The sequence below is a fragment of the Letharia lupina genome (assembly GCF_014066315.1).
Source record: "Letharia lupina isolate WasteWater1 chromosome Unknown contig_1, whole genome shotgun sequence".
Lineage (NCBI taxonomy): Eukaryota > Fungi > Ascomycota > Lecanoromycetes > Lecanorales > Parmeliaceae > Letharia > Letharia lupina.
Genome location: NW_023502970.1, coordinates 1,156,474 through 1,174,696, shown reverse-complemented (window position 1 = coordinate 1,174,696; position 18,223 = coordinate 1,156,474). Strand labels below are relative to the sequence as shown.

General features: G+C 26.4%; 1 protein-coding gene across 1 annotated transcript; it reads right to left on the bottom strand.

Moving 5' to 3' along the window:
• Positions 1 to 13,342: 13,342 nt before the first annotated feature.
• HO133_000018 (uncharacterized protein) lies at positions 13,343 to 14,236 on the bottom strand (the record flags this gene model as incomplete). Its single annotated transcript, XM_037290958.1, has 2 exons — positions 13,343 to 13,723; positions 13,802 to 14,236. The coding sequence occupies 2 exons, from the start codon at positions 14,234 to 14,236 to the stop codon at positions 13,343 to 13,345; spliced, it is 816 nt and encodes a 271-aa protein (XP_037157832.1).
• Between the last annotated feature and the right edge of the window lie 3,987 nt (positions 14,237 to 18,223).

Below are 18,223 nucleotides of genomic sequence, written 5' to 3'. Positions count from 1 at the left end.
TAAGTTAATATCGAGTAGCTAGCGTAAAAATATACTCTTTATATCTTCTATATTTTTACTCTCTTCTCTTATATAAACGAAATTAAAAAATACGAGATTTAAGATTTGCGACGTTTAAAATAGGGTAGATAAAGTAAAAAGTCGAAATCTAAAAACGACTATATTAAATCATGGCCTCTATCTAAATATAACTCAAATTTCACTTTTTATTAAAAAGCGATCTTTTAGAAATTCTATTTCTAGACTATCTAGTATATATTAAAAATCGATTAATTTAAGATCGAAGAATATTTATAGAGATAATTAAAATAAATAAAATAAATTCTTTTAGCTATATATCGACGACTATAAGATCTCTATAAAGTCGTTTTAGATAATTAATTCTTAATAATAATAGCTAGCGACGATAAATTAAAGATATAATATTCGAGATATTAGTAATAAATAGATATAAGTTTTTCGAAAGAGTTTTAGAAGTTTTAATAACGATAGCGATAATAGCGCTAAGGAAATAGCTATTTTAATATAAAATATCGAATTCGTAGAGTATTTAAATAGCGGCTTAGTAGACGACTTAGATAAATTATCTATAGTATAAGAACTAATAAAATAACTTTTCTAAAGTAATTAGTAGTAGATAACTCTTCTAGATCTAGATATAAATATAATAGAATAACTTCTCTACTAGATATTATTATATTAAGACTATTCAAGATAATAATAAAATTAATAATTATTAAGAAAAAAAATTAATATAACTTTTATCTTAAGAGTATTTCGAAAAGTAATAAATTTATCTAAGTAGAGAGTCTTAATAAGTCTATTAATTATCTATTTATTAATAAAAATATATCGTATATTTATAATACTATTATTAATCTTTTCTTATATAAAATAGTAGATAATATTAATATACTTAATACGAGTATAGAATTAAGTATTCTTTATAAGAATAATTATATTTTAATTATTATCGAAAATAATAATAACTTTAAAATGTATATTATTAAAATAAAAAAGTTGATTAAATAGATTTTTTAGTTAGATCGCTTCTTTAATAATTTATATTTAATTAATATACTCTATTTTATAAGTAGATAATATTATAATAGCTTAACGCTTAAATAAATAAATAATTATATTACTTTTTATATTAAAGAGATAATTAAATATAAATCTTTAAATCGTATTATTAGCTTAATTAGAATTAATATAATTAATAAATTCTTAAAAAGACTCTTTATATATAAGTTTATAGTATACTATATCTCTCTTAAATATTAGAAGATTTAAATAATTATATTCTAATATATTAAAGTTAGATTAGCTAAATAGCGATTTATTAATAATATTATATAGATAATATTAGAATAAATATTAAGTATAATATATATAAGAGATCTTATCGCGAATTAATAGTTCTCTTATAATTTTCTTAGAATAATATAATTCTCTTCGACGAGAATTAATTTATAATTAATTTTAAGAGATATTGATATTAGAATAAGATTTTAATAGTTAAAATAGTTTAAAAATTAAATAATATAAATCTTTTATTCTAGATAAAGAATATTATTATAATAATTTCTCTTAATAATTATATTTAAATAGTAAATATATAATCTTAAATTTAACATTTAAAACTTCGCGTTAAGTTTCTTCTTAAATTACTAAATTTTAACTTTACTTAAATTAAAAATTAAGATATTATAATATAGAGCGCTATAATAATTTTCTTTTTAAGATTTATAAATATAATATTATTCGATTTAATAGAGAGAAGATTTAGCTTCTTTATATATTTAAAGAAATACTAATATTAAATTTAAGAGAATTACTTTAAATTATAAAATATCTTATTTAATTTCTAAATCTTAATATTATTTTTATTAAAATTATTAAATTAATATATATAAATCTTTTTTTTAATATAATTATATAGAAAGATAACTTTAATATCTATTTATTCTAAATTTTAATTTAAGATAATTATAAATATAAAGATCGCTTTATAATTTATAGATTTTATTATTAATACGAAAGTATTATAATAATTATAGCTTTTCTATTATTTAAATTTTTAAATAACTTAATATATCTTATAATAAGTAATTTTTTTATTAAAACTCTATTTTAAGATATAGAACTATCTATCTCTTAAAATATACGCCTTCAAAAACGCTTAAATAAGATATTAAATATTATTATTTATAAAAAATTTATATTTATTCTTTATAGAAAATTTTTAATTTATTTAAAATAGCTAATTAGATATAATTTATTTATAAATAATAGATTTAAAAATATTTACATTATTACTATAATTTATAAGTAGAATAAATATTATAAAGATTCTTAAAAGAAGATTAGAAGATAGATTCTATAGATTTAAAATTATAAGATCTAAATAATTATATAGTATTTTTTAAATAGTATTTAATTTATAGTCTTCGCGAATAGCTTATATAACTTTAATAATAGTAAATAGTAAATTTAAGTTTAAGGAAATTTCTTATATAAATAGTATAGATCGAATTATTAATATAGATATAGATATTTAATTAAATAAATTAAGAAGCTTATAGTAAGAGCGCTTAAGCTAAAAGCTCTCGCGTAATTAATTAAATATATCGTATTAAATTTTTTTATATAGATCTTTATAAAGACGCTAGCTTATTAATTAATTAGAGAAAATTTAATCTTAATTTTATAAATACTAAAGATCTTAAAGTTATTAAAGATTTAATAACTATTTTAATTATAAATATAATATCTTCTAATACTTCTTTAAATTTAACGTCTTTCGAAATATTAATAATACGCTATTTATTTAATACTTTCTCTATAATAAATATTAATATTATTAAAAATTATTACTTATTCGAAAGCTTATAAATCTTTATTTCTTCTTTCGAATCTACGATTAAAGGCTATTCTTTTTACGAAATATACGCTATTAGCGCGAATAACTATATTTTAATAGAATTATATAATTAAAAAATATACTCTCTCTTATATCTTAATAATATATACTTTTTACTTTAATTTATAAGTTTCTTCTAAATTTATTTTATTATATAAGCGATAAAATCGATTTATATATAAGTAGAAAAAAATAAAAATTTTAAAAATTTTAATATTAGATAGTTATATCGTTAGATAATTAATAATAATAATAATTTTAAATTTTAAAGATTTATTAAGATTAAAGCTTAAAAGAATAAAATATATCTTATATAGTAAAATTTATCTAAAACGCTTAATCGTATTATTTATTTAGAGGTTATTAAGAATAATAGATTTTTATTTAATACTCGATAAAGCGAGATAGTTAAGAAAGACTTTAAATATATATTTACTCTTATTTTTAAAGTAAATTTAAAAGATCTTATAGCTATATAACTCGAGATAAATCTTAAATTATAAGAATATAGCGAAGATCTTACTCTTATAGCGAATATAATAAACTTTAAAATAAAAGATAAAATTATTTTTAAATATTATAAAGTATTTATAATTATTAAAATTAGTAAGAAATAAAAGCTTTATAAAATCGCTATAAATAAATTCGCTTAATTATATATTAAGCGTAATAAGACTAATATAGAAGATAGTCTTTTAATATTCTATAATATAATACTTATAAATATACTTATTCGCGATATTCTTAATAAAATCTATATCTATTACTATAGTAAAAAGTTTATTTAAATTCTATTAATTTAAATAGCTTATATAAGTATATTAAAGTTAATAAATTAGATTTAAAGAAATACTATATATTATTAAGATATTATTTAAACTATTTTAGAGATTAAGAAAAAATAAATCTCGATTATAAATATTTATAAGCTTTAAATTATTTTTAATTAAAGCGTAATTAATTTTATATTAAATAACTATAATATTAATATCTAAAAGTTTATTAATAAAAAGAAGATTAATATTTATATTAAATATATATAAGAAATTAAATGAAATAATATTTATACGCTTATCTTAGATAAAATAATTTAAACTAATAATATCGCGATTAAAGAATTAAACTTATTTATCTCTAATATCGCGAATAAAGCGAGAGTAAATCTTTTTATAAATAATAAATATTAAATAATTAATAAAGAAATAGCGAGAGTAATTAGAGTTTACTATTATATAAGAGTATAAATCGATAAAGTTAGTTATTATTAAATTATACTTTAGATTAGAATTAACGACTATTAAGTTAATAACTTTTATATTATTAACTATATCGAGAATATTAAAATTATTAAAATTAAAATTTATATAATATATAGTTAAATTTAGTTTTTTTAGAAAGATATAATTAGTATTAAGATACTTATTCTTCTCTAGAGTAGAGACGTTAAAAAATATCTCTTTAATACGTTTACGCTTAGTATTAAGACTCTTCTCTATATTATTAGAGTTAATCGCGATAATTTAAATTTTCTTCTTCTTTTTCTTATTTAATATAAACTTTTTAAATTTTAGATAAGAGAACTTAATTTAATATTTAATAAAGAGATATTTAAATTTATATTTAACGATTTTATATAAAAAATAAATTTCGCGATTAATTTTCGAATTATTAATTTTATAATATTTAGCGAATTACTTATTTTTATTTTTATTTTTATTATTATAAATAGCGTATATAGCGATATTACTATCTATAAATAATAATAGATAAATCTTTTTATTTATCGTAATATAGATAATCTTATTAAATTTAATAGTTTTATTATTATATAATTTATAAGTCTAAATATAAATTATTATAAAGATATTAAAAAAGTTTTTAAATTCTATTAAAAAGAGTTAAATTAATAAAGGCTTTAATAGAATAAGCGTTTTATATAAATTAGCGATTTCGATAATAATCTTATAAAAATCCTTTTTATATTAATAAATATCTTTTTTAAAAATAAGAGTAATATTAAGTAATTAATAAATTAGCTCTATATAGCGCTTAAAATTTTTAGACTTATAATATTTAGCGATAGTATTTAATAGTATCTAAAGATTTTTATTATTATAATTAATCTTAATAAACTAATAATTATTATATTTCAAATATTAAAAAATAGTTATATAAATCTTAAGCTTAATAATTTTAATAAAAGATAAAAGATTATTAAGTATTAACTAGCTCTTAATATTTTATCTTTATCTAATATATTTTATACTAAATTCTAGAATAGCGATAGAGATTAAAGAAAAACTATTCTCGCTAAATTAAGATTAGATCTTAATTATAAAGCGCTATAACTAATTATTTAAATTTATTATTACTAAAAAATAGTCTAGATAAAGAATTATAGAATATAAGTAAAGGCCTATAAATTAAATTCATAGAGTTAAATTTTTCTAAGTTGAATCGAAATTTAGCCTTAGCCCTAAGTTAAATCGAACTCTAATCGCTTACTATACGTTTTTAACCTACTTCTATTATTATAAAATTAATTTAATCTATATAATATATAGATATATATATATAAAGAGAGGCGCGCTAAGATTTAATTAGGAAGGTATATTAAGTATAAAGAATTAATTCGTAATAATTATTTATAAAAAATAGAGAAAGATTATATTCTTATAATAAGAAGTATCGAAATATCGAAAAGAAATAGAGATAATATACTAATTAGTGATGTGAATTCTATATTATCTTCTATCGTAGTAAAATCTTTCGAATAATAAAATAGCTATTAGAGTAAGATATCGAATAATATATATTTAAACTATTTCTTCTATAGAGGCTTAATTAACTATAATCGTCGTAGTAGATTCTTCTCTTATAACGTTATTATAGTAATATATTATATTAATATAATAGAGATAATAGATTAAGTTATAGTAATATTCTCCGCTTCTTAAATAATAATTTAATATAGAATCGTAGAGAGTATATAACGTAAGATCTTAAAGAGCTAAGCCGTATTCTTAACGATAGTAGTCTTATTGCCGCTTAATTTCTCCGTAGTATTCTCCGTAGTATTCTCCGTAGTGTTCTTCGTAGTGTTCTTCGTAGTATTCTTTATATTTACCTATTATAGTTTCTCTTCTTACTTCTTCTCTTATAGTATATTAAACTAAGTAACTAGCTAAGTAGCTAATTAAGTGAATAATTAAAATAATATAAGATCTTAAAGAGCTAAGCCGTGTTCTTAACGATAATAGCTTTATTATCGCTTAATTTCTTAGTAATATTCTCCGTAGTATTCTCCGCAGTATTCTTAATAGTATTCTCCGCATTTATCTATTATAATTTCTTCTCTTACTTCTTCTCTTATAGAGTATTAAATTAAGTAGTTAGCTAAGTAACTAATTAAGTAAATAATTAATATAATATAGAATCTTAAAGAGCTAAGCCGTGTTCTTAATAATAATAGCTTTATAACCACTTAATTTCTTCATAGTATTCTTCATATTTACCTATTATAGTTTCTTCTCTTACTTCTTCTCTTATAGAGTATTAAATTAAATAATTAACTAAGTAATTAATTAAGTAAATAATTAAGTAACTAGCTAACGATTTAATTAAGTAAATTATTAAGCTAATAAAGTAAATAATATTAATTAAGCGACTAGTTAAATATCGCCTAGTTTAAAAAAAGTATATAGAGAAACGCGATAACTGTAAATTCGTTCGGGCTCTTTTTAAAAATCTTTTAACGCGTTTATAAGTAATAGTAAGTAGTTATTAGATTTACTTACGGCCTCGATTACTAGTAATAGCGAATTTATTAAAAAGTAGTCTAAGGGCGTTAATAGAGGCTCTAAGAGATAAGTAAAAGGGGTGTATATATCTAAGACGTTAAGTAACCTTTAGACGAGGGGTATCGAAGACGATTATATTTATATTAATGGAATTAATAGAATTAATAGAATAGTGAAAGAATAATAATTATATAAATAGATGAAAGAATTATTATTCGATCTCGAATACGTTTAATATAACTATAATATTTAAATATTAATTTAATCTATTAATAGTAGGCTAAACTTTATTATTTTTATATCGTTAGAAAGCGTATATTAAGCTCTATAATTTATAAAATTATAAAGAAATAATATTCGTAGAGAGCTAGTTATTTTAGAGTGTAAGACTTCTATATATAGATTTTTAATAATTATAAATACTAATTTATTTACCCGCGATATCTAATTAAAAAGCGTAGATCTAACGAATTTATAATTGACTATATATATAAATTCAAGGTTTTCTAGTTTAGCTCTATCTTATTCTTTTATATATACTAATTAATAAAGAAGGCGATAGCGATAATAATAATAGTAATTTTATTATTATTTTAAATAAGATAATAAAATTAAAAAAAGACTTTAAGAGTAGCTTTAAAGCGAATATAATAAATATCTTAATATAAAGATTAAATCGCTTAATATTACTTATAGAGTTACGTATATCTTTACTAACTTCGAATTTAAGATTAATAAGACTATTATCTAATAAAGTAATAGAAGTAAAATAAATACTCTAATCGTTATTAAAATTTTTAAAATTCTTATTAATACTAGTTAACTATCGCTTTTAGACTTTAAGTTCTTATATAAAAAATAGAAAGTACTTATACGTAGAGCTATAATAGATATAAATAATTTAATTAAAATAAAAGATACTTAATAATAAAGATAACTTATAAATATAAAAAAAAATTATATAAAATATAATTATTATAGATATATAAACCTTCTTCTTAAAAGAAAATTAATATTCTTACTATATTTCTTATTTAAAGATTTAAATCTAGAATATCTATATTACTAACTACTACTATAAGATTTCGAAGATTATTTTAACTTTATAATTATAATAATAAAATATAAATAATTATAGAAAAAGAATTTAATAGCAAAACTCTAATCTCTTTTTTTAAAGAGTTTTTAAAGACTTAGAAGCTAATATTAATAAGATATTCTTATTATTTTAGTCTTAATAGATTTATAAATATACTAAAAGATAGTAATACTAGCTTTAAAATACTTTAAATTATAATTAAACTATTAATATTAATATTTAACTACTTTTAATTAATAGTGTCAGGGACTCAATAATATATGTGGTAACTCTGTATTGTAGTATGAAGAGAATACTATCTATGTAGGATTATTACAAGTGTGGGCTTCACAGTAAGGTAGAAAGGCCGAAAGGCCTTGGCACGCTAAGCCCAATTGGGCCATAACACAAGTAAGGTCGTAAGGTTATTGGAACCGTGACATTACCCCCCCCTTTAATTCGGAGCTCCGGCGACGACTACTATATAGTAGACACCGATCTTATAGGAAGTATACCTAGGCGTATACGAAGTAACATCCTTAGGTGCATTGACTTAGTATTCCATTACGGTGTTGGGGTCTTCCCGTGAGTCGATGTAGCTGCTATGGATTAGTAGCGCTAATAGAGAAGATTATTCTGAAGGTCTTTTGAATGATGAATGAGGGCCAACGGCCTCGGGGTGGTAATAATAGAAATCTGCTATTAGATTCGGATATCTTACTGTATCCGTGAATGGTTGCTAGAATGAGTTTTCCTCGGTCTTAGGGCCTCTATACCTGATTTTGTATATCAGATATCCCCTCTTACTAGTTAAGGGATCATTCTTTCGTTTGTTCAGCTTAGATTGAACTATTTCTTCAGCATCGTAGATTTCTCCTTCTTCGTTAATGTCGATAGAAGGCGGCGGAGGCTCGATCTATTCTAGTAGTGGGTCGCTATTATCGAGATGTAATAGCTATAGATGAAAGATAGGGTAGATACTATTTATGGAAGTCGGGAGTTCTAACTTATAAGCGAAATTGTTTAAAGCTTTAGTAATTCTAAACGGTTCGAAATTCTTATAGTCCAGTAATTTGCTGAGACGTACGGTTTTGATATTTCTTCTGTTAAGTATGATTATGTCTTCGACTCTAAATTCTGGTACCGGGAGCCGGTGACGGTCAGCTTGTTCTTTCTGCAAAGCTCGTGACCATTCGAGCTGACTCCTCAGGTAATTCCTCATGGCATCCATCTTCTCGATGAACCCATCAGCTGACTTAATATCTCTCTTCGCTCTTTGACTAGCGGACTGATCTTAAGGGGTCGGGAGTTCTATTCTCGAGCGGGGAATGTATTCTTTAATAAGGAGGAATGGTAATACGCCCGATGAGGCGTTCTTATCGGAGTTAGTTTCGAACTCTGCTATTGGTAATAGATTCACTTAGTTATCTTGGTTATAATTGACGTAAGCTCTAAGATATTACTTTAGGGTAGTATTAGCGTTCTTTGTTTGTCTATTAGTTTCGGGGTGGAACGCAGTGGAGAGTTTGAGTTTGGTCCCAATCCTTTCATATAGTCTTCTTTAGAAATATGTTATAAACTGAGTGCCTCGGTCGGAGATAATGGTGAATGAGTATTCTTCCTCTCGCTATATGAATTCGATGAAGACCTAAACTACTGCCTTCACTTCCAGGGAGTCCAAGGGAACGAATTTCTTCTTCTTGCCAAGCCTATCCACAACTACCATGATGTGTTGATAGGGGCGCCCGTATCTAAGGCAAATAGATAATGATATAATAAAGTCAATAGAAATGTCTTGTCAGTACCATTCGGGAATAGGTAGGGGTTTAAGAAGACCTTATTTGCCCTCTCTGTAAATCTTAGATCTTTTATAGGTATGACAGCTCTTGACATAGCGGGCAATGGAATCCATCATTCTTAGCCAATAGTAAAGTCTACTTACTCTGTCGTAGGTTGATGATCTACCAGCGTAACCTCCAGGTGGAGAGTCATAAATACCTCTAATGATTTTGGTTCGTAATTCGGGAACGTCCGATACGTATAATCTGTTATTGACGTATAATAACTCGTCGTAAAGGTGATAATCACCTAGTTTCAGCTTGAGATTGTTCTTAATTATTTCAAGTGGTAGCTTCCTCTGTTTAGATACCTTTGATTGAATAATTCCTTAAGCGGTGTCGTCGTGATTATAAGCGTCCCTAATCTAATACAATAACTCAGAAGCATCAGCAGTAAAGACTTCTCTCGATTCTTCTAAGGACTCCTCTTGAGAAGTCTCTATCGAGGCCCCCAATGGTGATTCTTCATTAGACTCCTTATTATTGATACTATTCCGTTCGCTGAGTTTATATAGCATTGCAGCCAGAGAGATAATACTTTCTCTCACATCGTCCAGAAGCATAGTGGCTAGGTGCACGGCGTTCTTGACACCTCCGTCAAGATTGTTGTCTTTGAGAATTGTGCGGTATCGATAACGGATACGATCGTCGTCCTCGTTTTCAGATAAGTCTCCCACTCGTCGGGTGAGGCTATCAGGTTTAATGCTTTGTTTCCCCAGGCGATAGGTAATACGAAAGTTGAATTCGGAAAGAAACTCCGCTCATCTTACTTGGCGGGAGTTGAGTTGTTTAGACGACATAAAGTACTATAAGTTCTTATGGTCTGAAATAATTTTGATAAGATCCTCGATGGGGGTACCAGCGAGCTTAGGATGCTATTCCTCGAAGACCCGTATTATGGCTATGAGTTCCTTGTCATAGATGTCATAGTTATACTCTATAGGAGACATCTTCTTAAAGAGGAATACCATAGGTCTGAGTACTCCGTCTTTATCTTCTTGTGATAGGATAGCAGTAATTATAAAATTAGACGCGTCCATTTCTAGCCAAGTCTTTTTATCTAAGTCGAAGTGAGCAAGAACAAAGGCAGTAGTGAAAGCTTTCTTAAGCATTTCGAAAGCGAGTTATTTAGAATATCCTTAGGCCCATAGATAGACAAAGTCTTTCTTCTATTAAGTACGAGTAAAGTTCGTCAGAGGTACGGCGATTTTAGAGTACCCCGTAATGAACTTCCGGTAGAAATTAGCGAATCCCAGGAATGCTTGTACATCTTTAATACATCTGAGTTCCTTTCATTAAGTAATAGCCTCAATTTTCTTTATATCCATTTCTACTCCTTCCGTGGTAATGATCAGTCCTAGATATTTAACTCTGGTGACATAAAAGTCGCATTTATTGATATCAAGGTAGAGGCCAGCTTGTCGAAGTTTCTCCAACACCTTTCCTACGTGCTGAACATACTCATCTTCGGTGTTACTATAGATAAGGATATCGTCTAGATAGGCAGTATAGAATACATCCAGGTACTCGCGTAAGGTGTCGTTGATGAATGCCTGGAAAGTGGCAGGGGCATTACACAACCCGAAAGGCATTACTATGTATTCGAATAGGCCATACCGGGTAAGGAATGCGGTTTTTTCTTCGTGACCCTTTTTCACTCTGATTTCGTTAAAAGCGGCTATAATGTCGAATTTACTATATATCCTCGCCGCGCACAGTTTAGCGAGGGTCTCTTTAATTAATAGGAGAGTATTTCGGTTAGGAATAGTAAGTGCGTTGAGGGCTCTGTAGTCCACGCATAGCCTGAGTCCCCCATCGGGTTTCTTCACGATCAGAACGGGTGCTGCGTAGAGAGAAGTGCTCGGTCTAATATAGCCCTTTCCTAGCATCTCATCGATGTATTCCTTTACGACTGATGTCTGGTCTCTGGAGAGCCCGTAAGCCCTTTTCGATGGTGGGATGGCTTCTTCCTTGAGATCTATTTCGTGGTCAATGGAGCGATGAGGGGGAAGTTTGTTAACTTTGATGGGATTCCAAACGTCTAGCTATTCGTGATATGCTGTAGGAACTTATTCCCGTAGCTGTTCCGTGGTTGGTGGTTTCTTTCTTAGCTTATGAAAGAACTTCTCATAATCTTCCGCTGTGATAGCGGCGACGTCAGTGGTAAACTTTGCTTCCTCATCGATGGAATTGGAAAATTATTCGAAGTCTTAAGGCCACATGACAATGACTTGGTTCTCTGATTTCTCAGCCATCTTAGTGAAGACATAGGCGGAGATCTCTACTATATCCTTTTCTTTAAACATAGTCTTTGCTGTATGATTCAAGTCCTTTCTTGGAGACTTGTTATCACTCTGAATAGTGACGGGTTTACTGTGCAACAAACAGTTGGACATACAGTGATCTAAATTAAGTGTAATAATTCTAGATCTAAAGGATATGTGAGGGTTATACTGTTCTAGCTATGATATACCTAGAATGATATCAAATCGTCCCAATGAGGTGATCAAGCACCAAAGTTCTTCTATATAGTCTTCTAAGGCGAGTTTCACTAAGGCTATATGTGTAATATCGGGTGCGGAGGCAGGTTTATCATCGGCTAATCGTAACCTACAGGGTTGTACCAGTGCTACCTTGGGTAGCTTGTTTGCCTTAACAAAAGATACATCCATGAAGCTTAATACTGAAGCTCCGATATCCGAGAGGCAATTAGTCTTAACCTATCCTATTAATGTAATGATTTTCCCACGAAAGTCTAATTAACGTCTATTCTGTAAAGAGGCTTCGGTAGCGATAGTACACGCGGATAGAGAGACAAAAGCGAGTATCCTTTCTGTTTCTAACTATTTAATTCTTATACGTAAGACTTTCAAGTCCCTAGCGGCAACTTAACCAGGGACGTTTAATTTTCTAATTCTTATAGTAATTCGGCGAAGACGTTCTCCTCTACGCCGACGACTTTTAGAACTATATCAACTTATTCTTTTATTAATAGGTCTGTATTCTTACATAAGACATTGTTATCGCTAAAACGGTGTCCAGTCTTCAAACACTTAAAACATCTATTTTCTTTTCGGATTCTATCCACCAATAGCTTGAAATACTTATATCCTCATATATTGGAATTTTCGGTGGTGGTACCATTATTTCTTCCAGTGAAGGAAGTGTTACGTTGATTATTCGAGGGAGTAGAATTCTTACCAGTTTTGTTGGTCTCTTCCTTACTCTTTGGGCCTAATACATTATCAACAGCCCGGAGGTCCATATTCAATGCTCGTAGGAAAATAACCAATTCTCGGAAAGTACTAAAAGGCTATCCTGAAATCCGATATCTCAGGCGTATAGAGATCAGTCGTTTCAGGTTGGATATCTTATAAACATCAGTAAATCCCAAGAGAGCGATAGCTATAGAGAATCGTACGTAGAAATCCTTAAACGATTCCTTCTTATCTATTACTCCCATACCAAATTTAGAATCAAATATCTTAGCATTCGATTTAGCAATCTTATCATATATTCCGAATATATTATCTAGTTCGTCGATCATTTCTTAGGCGGTTTAGTATAAGTCTAAGGCATCTTCGTCTACTCTCGTTTTGATGACGTCGTAAGTAGTGGACTTATAATGGTCCCGTATGTAATCGATTTTCTTAAGTTCAGTGGGGAAGATTGTGACGCTTTGTCTGAACTTCGCTTTGAGGTGTTAACGCCAGCTGTCCCACTTGGTTCGATTATTAGTACCATAAAAATCCGAGACGTCAAGGTATCGTTTATTCAATTCTATACCCTCTACGCGATCCGTGACAGGGGTGTAGCGTAAGTTTCGATGGATGCTGCTGACAGGAATACTCGGCTGACGAGGTATAGGTGTGACCTCCACGTCTTCCTCATCGGAGTTTTCCAAATTAGCTAATGTGTGAGGTTGTTGCTCCTTCAGCTGTTGCTCTTTACGCTTTAAGTCTTGCTTAAGTTTCTCATTTTCTTTGGTGAGTTCCGTGGTGTCAATGCGATACCTATCACGCAAACCTCGGAGTCTATCATTGATTTCTCGCTCGTGGGATAATTGGCCATTACTATTACTTAGCTGGGTGGTAATTGCCAATACCTCCGTCTTAGCTTAAGCAATATTATAGCCAAGTTCTTTATTTTATTACTAAAGCACCTCAATATTGCGACTAGCAGTTCGAAAGCTCTCTACTAGAGTCTTCAATCCATCACACCAAGCATCAGGAGTATCGATAGCGCTTTCCACAAAATCCTGCGAATTGGCGATGGATACAAAGATTGCAGTGGACTCTTCTTCGGTGATATCCGTGAGTTGCACTCCGGTGTGATCTAAACTGGGTTCGATGGTATATCTTCTGGAGACAGGACGCTTTCCCTTGCGTCGTGCGGACAATGTAGTGGTGTTCAAGACCTCCTCATCGGAGTTCTCGAGTTCTTCTAGACGGTGACGTGTCTGTGACTCACCCATGACGGTTTGACTTTGTGTGTTGTCTGGATTTGGGGTCGATGGGTTCACTGGTGTTGAGCCAGTGGGAGTACGGAGGAGGTTTAGTCTAGGGTCTATTCCTTTTGGTGTACTGAAGGTATCCATTTCCTTCAGGTTCTTATTTAATCTAGCCAGATTGGTCTTTATATAAGTGAAAGGCTTTCTTTTAAATGATCTTTCGAGTAGTAAGCTCCTTTAGCTGTGGCTACTGACTCCTTGGTAGTGTACTCTCTTCTTGGCTGCACGTTTAGTATGACTAGTGAGTAGGTCGCTATCGCTCCAGAAGAAAGATAGATAGTATTATGTCAGGGACTCAATGGTGTGTGTGGTAACTCTGTATTGTAGTATGAAGAGAATACTATCTATGTAGGATTATTACAAGTGTGGGCTTCACAGTAAGGTAGAAAGGCCGAAAGGCCTTGGCACGCTAAGCCCAATTGGGCCATAACACAAGTAAGTAAGGTCGTAAGGTCATTGGAACCGTGACAAATAGCTATTAATCTAATAATTAATATATAATTTTAAAATTAAAATTAATATAAAATATTTTTATTTTTAATAAAATTAAATATTCTAACTTAGCGAAAATTAATAAAATTTAAAGATTTTAATAATATAATTTAATTATATAATAATATAATTATATACTTAATATATTTAGCGAGTTTAATATTTTAATTAAAGGCGATATATCTTAACTCGCTTAGAGTAAAGATAAAAGCGACTTTTAATCTCTTATATTATTAATAAATTATACTCGCTTAGATTTATAATTATTTTAAGAGAAGGAAATACTCTTATTAAGAAGATTAAAAGAATATCTCTATAGCTACTACTATCTTTATATAATAGATTTTAAATATTATAAAATAGATATTAAAAGTCTAAAGATAGTTATAATTATAGAGATAAATAGTAATTATAATATAATAGTTATCGAATAAAGCTTAGATTTATAATCTATAGAAATATAAGATAAGATACTTAATTATTTACTATAGAGTTACTATAGAGAAAAGAGCGACTATATATAAATACGCTAAGACGAATTACGTAACTATATTATTTAATTATTAAGACGTTAAGAGTTATATAATTCGAATTTCAATATTAATAGCTATATTTTTAAAATAATTTTCTTTAATTAATTTTTAGCTCTACGTCTTTAATATAGATATAAAAATATTATATAATCTTAACGTTAAGATTAAATTCTAATAGCTGAAATTTTAATCTTAAGAGTAAAAAATATGAAAATGTACGCTAATTTCTAAAACTTATTCTAAGATAAGTTTTAAGTTAAAATGTACACTAAAGAAAAGCGACATCCGAGGTCGGATTTCTATAAATTCCTACTCTTATATTCAAAAGCGATTTGAATTTTGCGCTCTTTTATAATCATAATAACTAGACTTAGTTCTCTCGATCGTACGCTCTCAAATATTCTAAATATATATTTATAAATTCTTATATCGAAAGCTTAACGTTAAAGCGATTATGAAACGTAATTTATAATTCTCTTAGCACGTTATAATACTGCTATTTAATAAGAAAAGTTAGAAATCTAATCTAATTATATCGAAAATATAACTATTAGATAATATTTAAACGAGCTCTTAAACGTACTTAATATACGTTCGAGTTCTAATATTTCGTATTCGTATTTTTTTCGAAATCTTTTTAAACGTACTTGATCTACGTTCGGATGCTAATATTTCGTATTCGTATTTTTTTATAATCTCTCGTCTCTTTAAACGTACTTAATATACGTTTAAATACTAACATTTACGCTACGTAATAAAGCGAAGTAAGACGAGATTTTAGATATTTAATACTATCTCGCTCTATTTTAAGATTTTAACGAGGTAAGATTAGATTAAGATAGAGTTTTTTCTATCGAGATAATAAGAATATCTTATTATCTTTATTAAGTCTATTAATTAAATTAATTTAAGATTATTATCTTTATAATATTCTTATTATACCCCTCTAAATATATCTTCTAATTATCTTTCTAAATATTTATATCTTATACTTTAATTTAAATTACGATATTATATTCTATATTCTATTTTACTCTATTTTTAATATATTTTATTAAAATTTAGAGAAGTTACTTAGAGATATTTAAGATACATCGAGTTAATAAAATATATCTCGAAATCTTACTTCGAGTTAAGACGAGGTCGAAGTTTTAAACAAACTCGAAACCTCGACCTGAAACCTCATCTCGACCTCGAACCCCCTCGAAATCCGTCGGGGTCCCTCGCCCCGTTACGCAGCGTACTAATATTTCGTATTCGTATTTTTTCCAAATCTCTTTAAACGTACTTAATATACGTTCGGGTTCTAATAGTTCATATTCATATTATTAATAATTTTCTTTTTTTGAAATCTCTTTAAACGTATTTAATATATATTCTAATTCTAATATTTCATATTCGTATTATTAATAATTTTCTTTTTTCGAAATCTCTTTAAATATAACTAATATACGTTCTAGTTTTAATATTCGTATTATTAATTTTTCTTTTTCAAATTATAGATCGCAATTTACGCTTTTTAAATATAAATAAATTAGCGTTTATAATTATTAAAATCTTTTTCTTTACTTTTAATTATTTAATAAGTTTATTATCTTCTATTAAAATTTAATAATTTTTTCTCTTTAAAATATCTTTAAATGTATTTAATATATATTCTAATTCTAATATTCGTATTATTAATAATCTTTTTTTCAAATTATAAATAGTAATTTATACTTTTTAAATATAAATAAATAAACATTTATAACTATTAAAATCTCTTTTTCTATTTTTAACTATTTAATATATTTATTATCTGCTATTAAAATTTAATAATTTATTTTTTTAATATCTCTTTAAATATCTTTAATATATATTCTATTTCTAATATTCGTATTATTAATATTTTTTTTTCAAATTATAGATCGCAGTTTACGCTTTTAAATTATAAAAAAAGTTTAAAATTTAATCTTATAATTCTCTAAAGATAAGATATTTAAATATTATTTATTAAATATTATTTACTAAATTTACTCGATAACTCTAATTAAAAAAATAGATTATAAATTTATTTTATAGATTTATTTATTATAGAATAAAAGAATTAAAAGAGTAGCGAAGGGAGGATTAATTAATTAGATATTTAGTATTTATTTATAAGCTCGAGATTCTAATAATAACAGAATTCTAGAATAATTAAAAAAGAATTAAATAATAAATAGATAATTACGCTTTATAATTATTAATAGAAAAATTATTTAAAAAGAAAGATTATAAAAAAAGCGATAAGCTATATATTTCTTTAAGTATTACTTATTTTTAATAATATAATATTAAGTATTAATTAATTAAGTCGTTTTTTCGAATCTCGAATTTTATTTAAATAGACTTAGATTTAATTAGCTTTTAAATATATAGTCTTTTAATCGATTTCGATTTAATTAAAGAGCTTATAAGCGCTAATTAAAAAGCTTACTTTCTTATTACTTAAAAGTATAAATTATAAATTATAAATTAAAAAGAAAATTAAAATATTTTAATAGAAAAAAGAGAATTTATATTAATAATAAGTTTTTCTTTATATTAAATATATATAATCTTAAAAGCTTTAAAGCTAATAAACTTATTATTTATAGAGCGATTATAAGTAAATAAAATTCTCTTTTTTTTCGAGAAATCTCTTCTATATATACTCGCTTCTTCGCTCTTACGATACGCTGAAATTTAAATAAACTAGCTCTATCGAGAGTTAACGACTAAATTTCGAAGATATAATTTAAACGTAAAGAATCTATACGTCTAGTATATAGAAAATATACGCGTAGCAGCGATCAAAATTAATTTAGATCGAATTAATAAAAAATTATTTTAAATTAATTATTTTTATTTTTATTTTTAAAATTTATAGAATTTTAATTAATTTTTTAATTTTTTAGCGAGAGAGATTAATATATTTAAATTAAGAATAAAGTACGCTATATAATAAGATAAGAAATCTTAATAAGATTTTAAAAGGGGTTAAAATTAAGATAAGATTTTAAATTAAGATTTCGAATTTTCTTAAAAT